General features: G+C 41.9%; 1 protein-coding gene across 1 annotated transcript in view; it reads right to left on the bottom strand.

Annotated features, from left to right (window-relative positions):
* Window positions 1–3,699: 3,699 nt before the first annotated feature.
* FBP2 (fructose-bisphosphatase 2) overlaps window positions 3,700–15,385 on the bottom strand; it is a 36,640-nt gene continuing 24,954 nt past the window's right edge. The window contains exons 5-7 of the mRNA XM_081238372.1: window positions 12,438–12,575; window positions 7,008–7,127; window positions 3,700–3,971 (exon numbers count right to left, since the gene is read on the bottom strand). Coding sequence (XP_081094498.1) covers window positions 3,777–3,971; window positions 7,008–7,127; window positions 12,438–12,575 — 453 coding nt within the window. The 3' untranslated portion in view covers window positions 3,700–3,776. The remainder of the gene's footprint in view (window positions 3,972–7,007; window positions 7,128–12,437; window positions 12,576–15,385) is intronic.

Here is a 15,385-nt window from a genome sequence, read left to right as displayed (position 1 = left end):
ATCTTTCTCATTTGTATTCTCTTCCTCACTTAAAAAAAAAAAAAAAAAAGCGATTAGATTTCATTTCATGAAAGTGAAGCCAGAGAGTAAAGAACATGTTAATTCTCATCAGGTTAAAAAGAAACGAAAGACCTTAGGGTGCTAGCTGATATATTTCTTTCTTTCTGCATTTGTCTATTTTGATGTTAAGAATGCCTTTGTATAAAACTATTTAAGGTATTTATTTCCATATTCATAAAAGACTGGAGTGGGTTTGTAAGTCCCAACTTATTTAAACTGCTGCACAACAAACCAACTATCTCCCTACAGGTGGACATTTAAATTGCTCTCATCTTTTTGCCATTACAAGCAATACTTAATTTTTAAAAGACTAATATAGGCTGTTTTATACATACCAAAGTGTAGGACTACTGGGTCAGAGGGGCTGTCCATTTAAACAGAACTGCCAAATTGCCTTCCCAGAAGGCTGGCCCCACCATCTGTCTCAACAGCAGGGGAAACGGGGTCATTTCCCTGCATTGTTAGCACATTTGATGTTTTCAGTCTTCATTGTACCTTGCCAATCTGATAAGTGAAAAGTGATGTTATTTTATTTACATTTCCCTGATCATCAGGGAGTCTAACCATCTTTTCACATGTTTATTGACTGTTTGTGTTTTCTCTTCTGCAAATTGCAGTTTTATATCCTTAGTTTATTTCTCTAGGATAGTTTCCTTTTCCTCTCAATATGTATGATTCTTTTTTTTTAAAGGCTATTTATTCTTTTTTTTAAAGACCATACTTCATTCAGATTTCTTTTGCTATTTTTTTTTAAATTTTATTTATTTATTTATGGCTTTGTTGGGTCTTCGTTTCTGTGCGAGGGCTTTCTCTAGCTGCGGCAAGCGGGGGCCACTCCTCATCGCGGTGCGCGGGCCTCTCACTATCGCGGCCTCTCCCGTTGCGGAGCACAGGCTCCAGACGCGCAGGCTCAGTAATTGTGGCTCACGGGGCCAGCCGCTCCGCGGCACGCGGGATCCCCCCCAGACCAAAGCTCGAACCCATGTCCCCTGCATCGGCAGGCAGACTCCCAACCACTGCACCACCAGGGAAGCCCTATGTATGATTCTTGATGTTCATTTTTTGTTATAGGTTACAAATATTTTCTCCTAAGCTATCAATTGTCTTTTAACTACGTGGTGTATTGTTTTTACTTTGATATATTCACATCTGTCTTTCCTTTATATCTTATGCTTTGTGTCTTTTGGTCCCATTTAAGGTCATACATATATTCTTCTTTATCTTTTTGCCATACTTGAGAGTTTTATTTTTTATGTTTAATTCTGAAATGCATCTGCAACATGTTTGCGGATCAAGGTTTTGGGTTGGATTTTTTTTCCCCCCAAATGACTAGCTTATTACTCAAACACCAGTCATTCATGTCCCACTGATTTGAAACACCATGTTTTCTTCTTATTTTTAAAGAGTATCTATTAAAATGCTTCTTTCCTTTTGGTGTGTTAATGGGTCTGCTCCCCAGGCTGCTGAAGCTCATCTGCCCAAAATACAATAGAAACCAGTGAATGGTCCCACCCTCCCCAAGTGGAGCCAGACCTGTAGAGGGTACTTTGGGGGCTGCTGGAAAATAGAAAGAACAGCTAGATTTCTCCTGAGATAGACAAAAGCATCTAAACTGGGAAGGCAATCAGGAGGGAATGAGAAACCAAGAGGAAAGGAATTCTCAGATCACTTCGGCCAGAGAGACCAACTTCTTTCTGAGGGTCTTTCCAGACCCTGCCTATGAAAGCACTGGTCACCCAGGCACCATTGCACCAATGCCCTCAAATCTTTGATATGTAGCCACTGAGAATGGAATGCGAGTCCCATACTCTTCCCTAGTTTCCCATTCTTAGATTTGAGGTGCAGGGACCAAGAGTCTCAAACTTGAAGAAGGGTAGTGAGTGAACGGATCTTTCCCTGAGCACCTACCACATTCATCAAAGCAATATAGACCATGATTGAAGGTGCTATCATTCACCTTCGTTTCCAAAAAATCCTTCCCCTCCTGGCTGTGTAGTCCTGAAACCATGTGCTCACCAGATCCATTTATTCCTAAGAAGTGAAGACTTCCGTTTGAATCTTTGAGATATAAGTTTCTGATGAAATGTCTAATGAAGCATTAAAAGCCCATTGGTTAGAATCAGAATTTTTCCTAGAAAATCTTTGTGTTTCGTGGAGGAAGATGAAAAAATTTCGATTACGTATTAAATTTTACTGCTTCTGTTACTGCTGCCAAGCAGAGGTGGACTGAGGAACACTACTGAATCCTGAATTATATCCAAATTGAAATCCATCTTTGGGTGGTATGAACCACCTTGTCCAAAGCTAAAGTGGGAAAGGAATGTTTTTCCCATGGTTTCTCCTAGCCCCCACCTCTCCACCACTGCCTTTTGCTTTAATCTAATGCATTATTTAATGGATTTTCTTTTTTTTAATTAATTAGCTTATTTATTTTATTATTTTTGGCTGCACTGGGTCTTTGTGGCTGCCCGCAGGCTTCCTCTAGTTGCGGTGAGCGGGGGCTACTCTTCGTTGCGCTGTGCGGGCTTCTCATTGCGGGGGCTTCTCTTGTTGTGGAGCACAGGCTCTAGAGCGCAGACTCAGTAGTTGTGGTGCATGGGCTTAGTTGCTCTGCAGCATGTGGGATCTTCCCGGACCAGGGCTCTAACCTGTGTCCCCTACATTGGCAGGCGGATTCTTAACCTCTGCGCCACCAGGGAAGTCCCTGGATTTTCTAACATTGAATAATTCTTGAATTTTGGAGTTAAGCCGATTTTGTCCTGATGTATCTTTGTTTTAAATATTTCTGGATTTGTTTGTGAATATTTCATTAGGTATTTTTGGCCTCCAGGTCCATAAACATATATAGCAACTCTTGGAAGAGCAAGCTGAGATTTCTGATGCATATGCCACCCCGTCCCAATCTAGACATAATTAGGACAAATGAAGGGTCATTAACCAGTGCACTCTGGTTAGGGCCTAGGATAGATTAAAATATTTCCTGAAAATATTGAAAAGGAAAAGTCAAGAGGTTGAGAAAAGCAGGTATTAATTAGCATGTGGCTTTGTCAATAGGTGACCACATTTTTCTATTCAAATAGTTGTTGGTTATCCAAATAATTGCTCCTAATAAAGCCTTGATCCAAAATTTTAGAATTTAATACCCATGAGATTTCTAACTCAAAACCTATCCGCAATAAGACAAAAACTTCTAAGAAATTAAGTCAGCCGTTTATATATTTAAATATATATAATGTATATATTTATATACCTTGAATATATATAAGTATATATAATAAGTATATATATAAAATATACATATCTATTTTATAAGAAAGGAAATTAATCACTATAGGACTCAGACACTAGGTTCAAATTTTAAGCAAACCAAGACAAATTCTTAACTGATCTCTGTACCTTTTGCCCACAGGTGGATAGCTGCTGATTACTTGGGCTGATAGACTTAGAATCACAACACTATTTGCCATTGTTCATGACAGAAGACAAATCAAAGTTGTTCTTTTCACATGTGGGTTTTATTTTTAGCCCTTTACACTGACCACAGACTCGCCTCTGGCTTCTAGACTTATCGTGAGCACTTGGATGCTGCTCTTCTGGATGTGATTTGGTGGATTTGCCTTTTGTTTCTCATCACCAGCATTCATTCACCTATCATTCATCTAGGGTCCTTAACAAGGTATAACACAAAGAGAAGAGGGCTTGAGGGGTCAGACTCACTACCTGCCTGCCTTGTTTTTCTGTACACAGGTGAGATATTCCTGCACATCATCCGGGGACCCTAGAATGATGGGGACTCGTTGGTGAATGGTCTCAGGCTTCACGTCCAGCACAGGCTGGGTGCCTGTGGTCGCCATGCCTCCTGCCTGCTCGATGATGTAGGCCACAGGATTGCACTCATACAAGAGCCGGAGCTGCAGAGGAACAGAGTCAGGTGGACAAGTGTTGCAAGTTGTCAAAATTCCCAAGCCATGCCCCTAAAGCTCCACGAGGAATTCCAACTACTCAACTGCTGTCCCATTAGTGTGAGCGCATTTGCTCATCTCAGCGGAGCTGGCTGCCCGAGCCCTACACTCTCCAGAAGGCTGGGTGCCTCAGCTGATGCTCATCACATATGCCTTTGGGGACACCTCTGGTCGATATCTACCTATCTTGTGACTTTGTGCTTATGAGAGCTTGGCATTCTCACTTGGGAGTATGAGATCTAGGTACTCATTTCTCTCTGGTTCCGCAACGAGGTAAACTGATTCTGCGGGGCCCAGTTAGGAGCCTCTATATGCCAAGCCTTATGGCCAGTCAAGAGTCAAGCTTGGATGGGATCGGAAGGTCACCTCGGGAGTGCTGGCCAGTCTCTCAAGATAACCACAGTGGCCGGCATCGTGGGGAGGAACATCTCAAGTGTCAACTTGGCCGAACAGTTTGCTGGTGTTTAAATGGCCTTTCCTTTTGGCCCCTTAGACTAAGTTAGTTAACTCTCTCGTTGCATGCTGTCCCACAGAATCCTATACTTCCCCTTTCATAACAGTCCTGACTCTGAAGTTTGTTTAACATCTGCCTTCCTCCTTGGACGCCCTCCCTTGAAGGCAGGGGAGGGGTCTGTCAAGGTTGGTCTTTGTGGCATCTCCATTCCTAGTACTGCCTGACATGTAGAGAGTGTCCAAACAAGGCTACCGTGTACATTGCACAGGGGCTCCCAGTGGAGGGCAGAAATGGGGCGGGGGGAATCAGTCTGCACCTTTGTTTGCCAGGCCAGGTACATGGGTCCAGGGTCGAGCCTATTCTGAGGAAGAAATGCCTTTCTAAAAGGCACTGTGAGAACTAGCTGGTGTCTGTCCTGTGTCCAGTTAGAATATGGTGTATTGAATTGAAATGGCTGACTGAATGTCCTTTCTGGGTCTACTTCTGTCATTATGTTCTGACTCCCTCCCCATCCCCTGACCCACAGCGGACACACACACACATCACATTAGATTCAGGGTGACATTCTAGCTGCACGCTCTGACTCAGTATCATACTATCTTCTCCTTCCTTCCCCCATAGGTACAAAATCTGTCGTTAAAAAAATTTTCTCCTTTTCTTCAATGAGCTTTCAAAGATCTACCTCTGTGCAGCCTTTTTCTTTCCATTCTTTTCTTGAAATGCATTCGTTAAAACTACTTGGAGAAAATAGTTATATCTTGTGCTGATTTTTAAATTATTGTTATTTCAAAGAAAGGAACAAAATATCTCCAATCTGGGTTGGAGAGCCAGGCATCGAGGAGAAAGTAAATTAAGACTGTAGAGGGCATTTATTGCCATTTTGGGAAAACAGCATACCATGCTTTTGTTTGTATCATGTTGATTCAGATACAATAAATAAATAAGTAAACAAATAAATAAGCACGGCATTCTTGCATAAAGCTTGTCTCGGAGGCAAGGTTTGTTCTGACCTTAAAATGCCATTGTTGTAGTAAACGCATCTTAAAACACAATGTCCGGATCTTCATGGTGCCTTGACCTGCAGGCCATGCAATCTATTTTTTTTCCACGATTAAAATCTACACTGCTCTACAGAGACAAGCGCACATAGGAAGAGAACCCAACCACGCACCCACACACACAAATGTGGTCACAGAGACCTTGAGAGCTAAAACATGGAGGTCAGAAACCAATGATACTTTCAATATGGTGCTATGAATATAGATCTATATATGCAATTATATATGCTTATGGAAATGTTTTTGTAATTATATGTGGATATTTTCAGACTCATTTTAAATCATCTTAATAATTAGTAATAATTAGTCTTAATGTTCTCCCCATTGGAAATGCGTACGTGGCAAGAGCAGTTCTACTTAAGAATTTCCACATTTAAAAAAAAAAAAATAGGGGATTTCCCTGGTGGTGCAGTGGCTAAGACTCCACGCTTCCACTGCAGGGGGCGTGCGTTCAATCCCTGGTCAAGGAACTAAGATCCTGCATGCTCCACAGCGCAGCCAAAAAAAAGAATTTCCACACCTTCTACTCTATCTCACTTAATATTCCGTAACACTTTTCTTTCCTCCAGCACCTTTTGTGCAGATTTATCTGTGACTCTTAGTTCAACCAGCTCGTATAGGTGAGCTAAACACTCACGTGAAAAAAATGCCTGACATACCAATCTGCATATTAAAATCTCCTCTCTGGTCTCATGTGCTGTGTTAGATTTCTTATCGTGGCTTTGAATCTGGCATTCCAAAAATTCAGGTCGCCCGTGCTGAGAGACATACATGTGGCTACTTGTTAGTGTGTCAGAGAATACGACAGGCCTTTGTCTGGATTTGTCTACTTACCTATGATTCTGTGACTGGCTAAAAATCAGACACCTTTCCATGGCGGTGTCTATTCAAAACAGATGCATTGGGATCATAAAGTTGCAGTGAGACCTTCCAGGAGCTACCTTTCCAGAAATATTGAATGAGTTTTGAGCAGAACTGCTTAGTCTGGACTTTGGGAACTCTCTAGGGAATTTTTGGGTAGACCTCAGATCATCGTGAACCCCCTGAAAACATATGTAATGTGTATGTTTACGTGTAATTTTCTTCTGGGAAGTGGGTCCATAAGTTTCATTAAATTCTCAAAAGGATCTATGATGCAAAATCAGTTGCTGATGAAGCTAAAAGATTGACACAGCATTGGGAAAGTGGGAGATGAACACAGTTGACTCACAGTGAATTGAGGGGAGTGAGGCCCGCGGAACTGAAGGCCAGTGACAATCACCAATAACAACAACTTCAGCCACCTCCTTCTCCATACCTTCTACCACAGCCTCAGAATTCACTAATGGGATATAGACTTTGTTTCTCTTCCACCTGCCCACTCGCAGACAGACATGCCAAGAACAGGGCAGTAGCCAAAAAGCAGGCATGATGAGAAAGCGAATTCTGACTGGTTCCCTGAATGGGTTCAGCCAGCAGACAAAGGAGAGTTACCTTGCCCTTCGGATTTTTCTGGTTCGCTGGATACAGGAAGATGCCTCCATAGACCAGGGTGCGGTGCACATCAGCCACCATGGAGCCCACATACCTGGCCCCATAGGGAGCACTGCCATCCTAGAAGGCAGGAGGAAAGAGACAAGATGCAGTGAGCTTAGCAATTACTCAGCACCTGCTTCAGGTCACACATCCAGCTGGTGCAACCTCTGCATTCCAGGGCCTCCTTCTTCCACGCACTAGCTTAGGAATTGAAAATATTATATAACTGAGCATTCCATTCATTAGGAGCCCCAAACCTCAACTAGTGATTGGACTCATTAAATGTTGGACTACTTAAAGTGAGAGACAATATGTGTCCTAAGACAGAAGCTAACAAGAAAAAAAAAATTTTTTTTAAGAAAGAAAAAGGAAGTACAGACAAATGCCAACTGTTTGTCTGCTCCTTGAATCTCCTCCTTGGTCCCCAGAGTTCAGGGCACTTTTCAGCTTTCTGAAAACCAGATTCCCTTGAACATGACAACTTTTGCACTTAGTGTAAGCAATGTTAATTCACTGGCAAAATTATTTTAAAGAGCCTTAGAAATCATGCAAAGAAATACAACAACTTCCTTATAAACCTCAATTTCATTAGTCATGTAATGAAAAGAATATTTGTTCTGAAAAAAACAAAGCTCATAATTTCCCTCAAGTAGGGCATGTCAGGTAAGGCATGACTATCTGATGAAGTGGTTTGGGCAGGTTTGCTTTTCCTCATTCAGTGACCCATCTGAGATTTCTGTGTCTAATCTAGTAATTCTCTGACAGTGCAGGGAAACACCAAAATTCCTCAGGGCAGATATCCAGTGTTTTGTGTGGCATCAGCCACAATAAAATGCATTGATTTCATAAGCATTTATATTCATAAGCCCTTCCATCAGTCTGTGACGCCCTTGGGGAAAAGACTCTGCTTGATCTTGGCTTTCCCTGAGCCCAGCCTGGTTTGAGACAAAACGTACGTGCTGGGAAAATACCTACTGAATTTCATTTACGTGAGATTTCTTGAAAGCACTACTCAGGTTGTTACCTTAAAAATTACATGGGAGATTTTGCCTCCTCCATTTTATTCACATAATGATATTAACTATATAAAAACACCTTCAGATGCCAATTAAGAGACTTCTCAGTAGGTAAAAGAACACAGGTCTGAATTAGACCAATGGCCATAGGGATGAAGAAAATGGACTAACTTGAGAGATATTTAGGAAATAGAGTTGATAACACCAAGTGAATGATTAGACATGGGCATAAGAAAGAGTTAATATTCTCGACTCACTCCCCGAATGTTGTTGGGAATGAGTATGATGGTTGAGGCAGTGTGGATCAAGAGAAGAAGAACCAGGAAGGAGCAAGCTTGGGGGTGTATGTTTAGTGGGGGGCGGGGGATAGGAGGGTCAGAGTTGGACTTGTGGAGTTCTAGGTGTCTGAGGAGCAAGTATATCTGAATTCCATCAGAAGAGACTGAATGAGTTCACCCTGGCAGGATACCAAGTGTGAGCTGAGAGGTTTGTTTGGAATAGAGTCCTGTACCAAGCTTGAAGGGCAGGCAGAAGTGTGGAAGCCACTAAAAGAGGCTAAGAAGATGATTAGGAAGGTGGATGGAAAACCAGACACAAGGCCAAGGAAGGGGTAAAGAGCCCGAAATGCCATGGAAAGGTCAAGTAACACAAGGTGGAAACATGAGGCTGGATTTGGCAACAGATAAAAGAGGATTATAAAGGGCAGACAATGGAGCAAAGAGGGTTAAAGAGGGAATGACAGGAAAGAAAAACAAACCAAAAAAAAGGAAACATCCTTCCAACTTCTGGGTATTTATCCTAAAAAAATAGGAAATAGACTCTCAAAGAGATATCTCCATATCCATGTTCACTGCAGCATTATTCACAATAGCCAAGAAGTGGAAGCTACCTGAGTGTCCATTGACAGATATGTGGATAAGAAAATGTGGTATATACACACAGTGGAATATTATTCAAACTTTAAAAAGAAGGAAATCCTGTCACTTGTTACAACATGGATGAACCTTGAGGACATTATGCTAAGTGAAATAAGCCAGTCACAAAAAGACAAACACTAAGTGATTCCACTTATCTGAGGTATCTAAAGTAATCCAGCACATAGAAATACATAGGAGAATGTGGTTACTAGGGATGGGGGCAGGGATGAGGAAATGGGGAATTGTTGTTCAATGGAGGTAGAATTCCAGTTTTACAAGATGAAAAAAAGCTCTAGAGATCTGTTGCACAACAGAAGGCTTAGATTTTAATCCTGGCTCTACCAGTTAAATAAGGACACCTTTACTCAAGTTACTGAATAAGGAAGAACAAATCTGGCTCCATATTGGATCTGTTTATTTTACTTTAACCTTCGTATTCCATTGCTTTTGCTACAAATTAAGAATGTTGTCTCTAGGCTGAAATATAAAGGACAGCCCATTCTCAAGGCTCTGACCTTCAAAGGTCACTTTTCCATTCATATAGAGATCAAAATTTGCAGAACAGAGAATAACATTTGTCTTGTTGTAGATTTACAGGAACATCCTGACCTGACCTATGTTGACAGCTGCAAGAACAAAGGATTCTGACACCAAGAAGTCTGCAACAACCAATCACACCACCTTCCCTTTTAGTATAAAAGAAGCCCGAATTCTAACTCAGGTAAGGTGGTTCTTTGGGACACTAGTCCACCATCTTCTTGGTCTGCTGGCTTTCCCAGTAAAGTCGCTATTTTTTGCCCCAGTAACTCGTCTCTCTATTGACCTCTATTGCCATGCAGCAAGCAAGAAGAGCTTGAACTCAGTAACATTACTTGACTGTTCAGGGCCTCAATTTCCTCATATGTAAAATGGGGACTGTGGTATTAACACTTACCTTGTAGTCTGTTGGAGAATTGAATGAGTTAGTACACAACAAGCACTAGGAACAGTGTCTGACACAGTATACACTAGCTACTATTATCATGACTAATAGAAGAGTGCAGTCAGGGATAGGAGAAGCTGCTACTGTCAGGAGACAAACAGCAAAGGAGGACTGCTCCTTCCACAATGGCGGAGGGTAAGGAAAAGTGCCTGGACCACTTCCCATCTCCCTGGGGTGCGGTGTGTGGGAGAATGGCAGCCGGAACACAAAGATCCTGCAGGCAAGCAATGGCCTCAGGAAGAATGAGGTGTGGGAGGAGCACTGCCTGCTCACACTCGAGAGAGGCTTCCTCAGGGCAAAACTACAGGAGAGTAAGGGGACTTCTTTTTCAAAACAGAATGATCTATTTTCTTTCCATTTTTAAGTGCAAAAGTAAACATTCATTTTAAATAGAAGAAGAAACCACAACACATTGCAAATTTTTAAAAGCTGACTCACACTATACTAAACAACATAAAATCCAGAAAAAAATATATTTTTATTAATTAACTACTTGATATGCTTTTTCCCTTTAAATTTTCTTGGTTGTACACTCTTTGATTGCCTCTTCAAATGACAATGCTTTTGCAATAATTTCTACAAAGAGAATTGGAATGACCCGTTTTCTAAAACACATGATCATTGCACATATTCACACAAGAGAAAGTGAAGAACCCTATAACCTCAACTTCCAGAAACCACTATTAACAAGATGGCACATTTTTAAGACATTTTATGCATACATACATACTATGTATATCTGTGTGCATAAATACGTTCACATATATATGTGTATTTTGTGGACATGTTTCACTACCAATATATAAAGAAGCACTTACCTTCCTAATGGATGAATAGATGTGTGGCACAATATTTCACTAGAATATTGTGGATGTCCCCAACCAATCCTTCCTGATGGATACAATACTTCAGTTGTTCCTTTGTTGCTGTTATAAACAATGCTGCAGTGACATATCCTTGCTCATTTATCTTTTTTTATTTGACCTATTAGTTCTTTAGGATCAGTTTCCAGGGGAAATTTAGGATTAACTAAGTCAAAAGATTTGAATATTTAATATTTGAAATCATATTGCCAGATTGCCTCCCCCCAGAAAGGTTGTGGTATTTATGTTTCCTTTAACATTTTATGAGAGCGCTTATTTTCCCACACCACTGAGCACTATTCATCTGTTAGATCTGTGCAAGTCTCATATGTGGAAACGATGCTGCTTTTTAATTTGCATTTCTTTTTTATTAACATCTTCCCATTTGCTGACTGGATATTTGTCTCTTCCATGACTTGCACTATTGTGCCCTTTGCCTGGTTTTCTGTTTGGGTGTTCATCCTTGTATTTAGGTCCTTGTGTAGACAGACTGTTCACCTGTTGTCAGTCATGTGTGGTGATTACTTTTTTTCTCAGTTTGCAACTTCTCCTTCAAAAAGATTTATCGGTTTTTTTTCATACGAGTTTGGTTTTTCAGTGGTAAAATAAGTATTGTCCTTTATGGGTTCTAGAAGAGGCACATTTTAGTTTAGAATGGGAACCACCGTGAAATCATCTCCAAGACTGGGAACTTGTAAATAATTTTGACTTTATCAACCTCACAATTCATATCCTGTTACTTCTGCCCTTAAGATGTCTAACAGGTTTGTGCATGACAGCAAAGGAGAGGTACAGGAGACTGCACTTCTAAGAATTTTGCTTAAAGAACAAACAGAACAGAGAAAGAAGAAAACTCTCTAAAGCCTCCGTCTGAGGCAGCAGAGGCAGGTCCCAGCACCCTGTTGACTAACTGCTCTGGACCCTCTGGAATCCTGAGCTCTTTCTCCCTGGAGCTCATGAAGGGCTTCCAGGGACAGCCAGGCTGGCACATCACACCACTGCTTTTCCAGCTACTTCCAGTGTAGGTCAGACTTCCAATTCTTGATCTGAAAATGCTCTGACTCCTTCCCACACCTGTCTTAAAAGCGCTCTTTGTATGGCAGACATACATACTGGATTGTTTGGGCTATATTAGTGGCCACATGAAGTCCAGGACTCGGTGATCACACTGAAAGCCAAAGACCTTCCTAAAACTTGGAGTAAACACCAGGCCCTAATATTAGAGCATATGAATTGTACTTTTAAACATAATTATTCCATCTAAATACAATTAAGTGACCAGAATCAGCACAGGTGGTAGCTCAGCAAAAAATGACAGGGGAGATGCTCTGGCCTGAAACTCTGGATTTTGAAATATTGGTCTCTGCCTTCTTCATAGACAATTTCTCCTGGAAAAACTCACCTGGAGAGTATTATCTATAGTACGTAAATTTTAGCTATGAAAGATATTGATTGCTTACGAAGAAAGTCAGAGTTTGCCATTCTCATATGGTCCAGAGCCATAAACGGGGGCATCAACCTCTTTCATCCAGGCCCCGACAGCCGTCCCCAAAACAGGAACCCACTGAGACAGTGTTCCCCCTGCTTCTGCCTTAGCTCTCTTCACTCACCTCGGGAAATTTCTTTCTCTGCACATATTCTGTGGTGGCGGCATCAAAATACTTGGCATAACCCTCATTGAGGCTGTAAATCTTTCCCTTGTTTTTAATCTTCACATCTTTTTCCACCAGGACAAATTCACCAAGAGCCTAGAAAGGTGAAGAGAAACACCAGGAAGAAGAGAGATACCAGGAAACAGAAGTCAACAGCACACACCAACAACCAGAGAACAGTAGAAGATGTGGCTCTGCTAAAAGAACCCTGGGGTTTGTCAGGTCCTCTGCAGCCTACCCAGTGATGTCTTTATGAGTTATACAAAGAACAGTGACAATATGGAGCCTGCACAGGCAGCTCAAGCAGTGATATAACAAGAAATAAAATAATTCAAAGGAAAAAGAGGGAAAATTTCCTTTGTAACTTTCACCGTAGCTAGGTTACTCATTTGTAAGAACCTAGCTGTATTTATCCCCAAGTTCTCACCCCCGGTTAATTCCTAATGTTTTCAGGAAGATTTGGGCCATCAACAATTAGAGGAAGAAGTTACTCGAATGGGATTTGTCATGAAGGTGGGGGATGCAGTTAGACCACTAATTTGGGGTCCAGTTATTTTTCTTTAATTTATTTATCCTGTATTTCCTATAATGTTTTTGCCATCCTCTTCCACATTCAGTTCAGCTTTTTTTTTTGGGGGGGGGGGGGGTGGCACACGGTGAGGCATGTGGGATCTTAGTTCCCCAACCAGGTATCGAACCTGTTGTGCTCCCTGCATCGGAAGCATGGAGTCTTCACCATTGGACCACCAGGGAAGTCCCCAGTTATTTTGTTTATCTTAACGACTCAATGTTGGAAACCATTCAAGGTTCCTTGTATCCCAACTGCTCTTATATGAGTAAAGAGAAATCCCTTCAATCAGAAACTGTATTCGCTCAGCATGAGGAATAGTTGATAAAAAAATGTTTTTTAAATCCTCAGAATTAGAGTGTTGACAGTCTCATCCCTAAGAATGTAATCAGCTAGCTGCAGATTCACTTTGAAAGGCTGGATGTCTCTCTAAGTCACTAGGAAGAAAATCAGACCCTGGAAATCTAATCAGTTTTGATTAAACTTTGAAGACTGAGAAAATAAAAATCCCCCAAGATGGCAGCTCACAGCTAGAAGGCTACTAATGAACGTCAGCACTCCCACAAAGAGACAAGGCCACACTGACCGTGTCTGAAATAAGACAATGATGAGGATACTCAAGTGCAAAAACAACTCAACACGCTTCTCTTCTGCCAAATGTGAGTGATGAGTGCTTCTTTACCAATGAATCTTTACCCTCACTTTAAACTTCCCACCTCCTACATACAAACTGAGATACATCATCATTCATTGTACCCACATCTAGACAACACCCAATCCAGAACTGACCCTCTCTTTCTCAAATACTCCTTAGAATCATCAAGCAAAACCCCAAGTGCTATAATAAGCCCAAGCCAACCCCCTCTTAGCACAATGCCTCACGGTTCCTCCAGAGTGCCTTCTCCCTTGCTAGTAAACCAGCTTCTTATGTTGCAGGGAAGTACTTGATGGTCTCTGGATCATGAGCTTTAATAACTTGCTCTGGACATTTGTTGCTTTGGAGCAGCTCAGCATGGAGTTCCACGTCCTAAAAGTACCCGAACTTCCTTTGAATAATTAACTTTTCTCATTGGATGCCAGTCTAAGAAGACTCTAAGCTGGGCCTCCTCTAGCCCAAGGTCAGGCAACTGACTGAGCTTAGCAAATTACATACCCCTCCCTGGCATTTGAAACCTGAGCGAGAGACACAGCATCAGGGGTGGTGTCCAGACCAGACTGGCTGTCCTGTGGGACTGTTCCTGTGAATCCTGCTTCCCAGACCTGCCCATCTCTAGCCTGGGGCCTGAGCTTTCCCATTAATACAGTAAGTCCTTTACTTAGTTTAGCCAGGATCCTTTTCTTTTTGTTTATCAGCAAAGATCAAAGACAGATACTGTTGTCTAAATAATGTCTTCACTTATTTATCCACCCCAGGGGCTGTAGACACTCAGGCCCCTGGAGAGTTGTTCCCTATTGTGGGATGGAGGAACTAGCTGTGGAGTCTTACTCTAACCTGGAAAATAAATGCCTTTTTCTGTGTGATCACTGGCACCCACTGAATATTAAAAGGGCCTCCCACAGCTTTGAGAAGAGGGTACCTGATTATCAGGCACCATATCCTTGTCACCCAGAAATGATATCTGCTATTTGTAAACAAATGCTTTGTCATTGTGGCTTATACCACAGTTGAGAGTTTGGTTAACGTGAGGCAGTCCCTCTGTGCCTGAACAGAATGTGTGCTCTGACAAAATCAAATTACCAGCCCTGCAAACTCACAGATCAGGCAGGCTCTTGTTGCCCCACCAAGGAACTCTGGCCTGTGAGGCCCTGCCTGAGTAAACTGTTGGCCACCCTCTATGGTCTTCTACCTGTGACAATTGCCATAAGCTGCTTCGACTTGAAGTCAACCTTTCAAACTGGTCCTCAGCTTCATACACTGGGTCCTTGCTCAAGTGTCCTTTGTAGTAGGGCGATGTGATCCAAAGGGTTTTCAGGCTAATAAAGAGAGCTCAGCAGAGAGCATGCTATGGTTCGTCTCTTCTTTCTGATGTGTAATCAAACTGTCTGGCCTACCTGTATCCAGACTGGGCCCCCCTATCGTGACCGAAGGTGGAAAGCATGAGCTGTGTCTCTAGAATCCTTCAGCTGGACCCCTGAGCCAAAGACACCTCCCTGCTACCCTTAGAACCACTTCAGAATGTTCTTGGAGATATTTTGCTTGTAATTGAGAGAGTTTATTCAAAATTGTCTGGTATAATAGTTAAGCACAAAACTGCCTGTGAATTGGTGTGCCAAGGCCACTTCCTCTGTGTGTGTGTTTATGTGTGTGTGTTGGGGGAGTGGGTACGGGAGGAATCCC

This window comes from Mesoplodon bidens (genome assembly GCF_964165515.1).
Source record: "Mesoplodon bidens genome assembly, chromosome: 6".
Lineage (NCBI taxonomy): Eukaryota > Metazoa > Chordata > Mammalia > Artiodactyla > Ziphiidae > Mesoplodon > Mesoplodon bidens.
The sequence above is the reverse complement of the archived record's forward strand: the minus strand, read 5'-3'. Positions and strand labels throughout refer to the sequence as shown.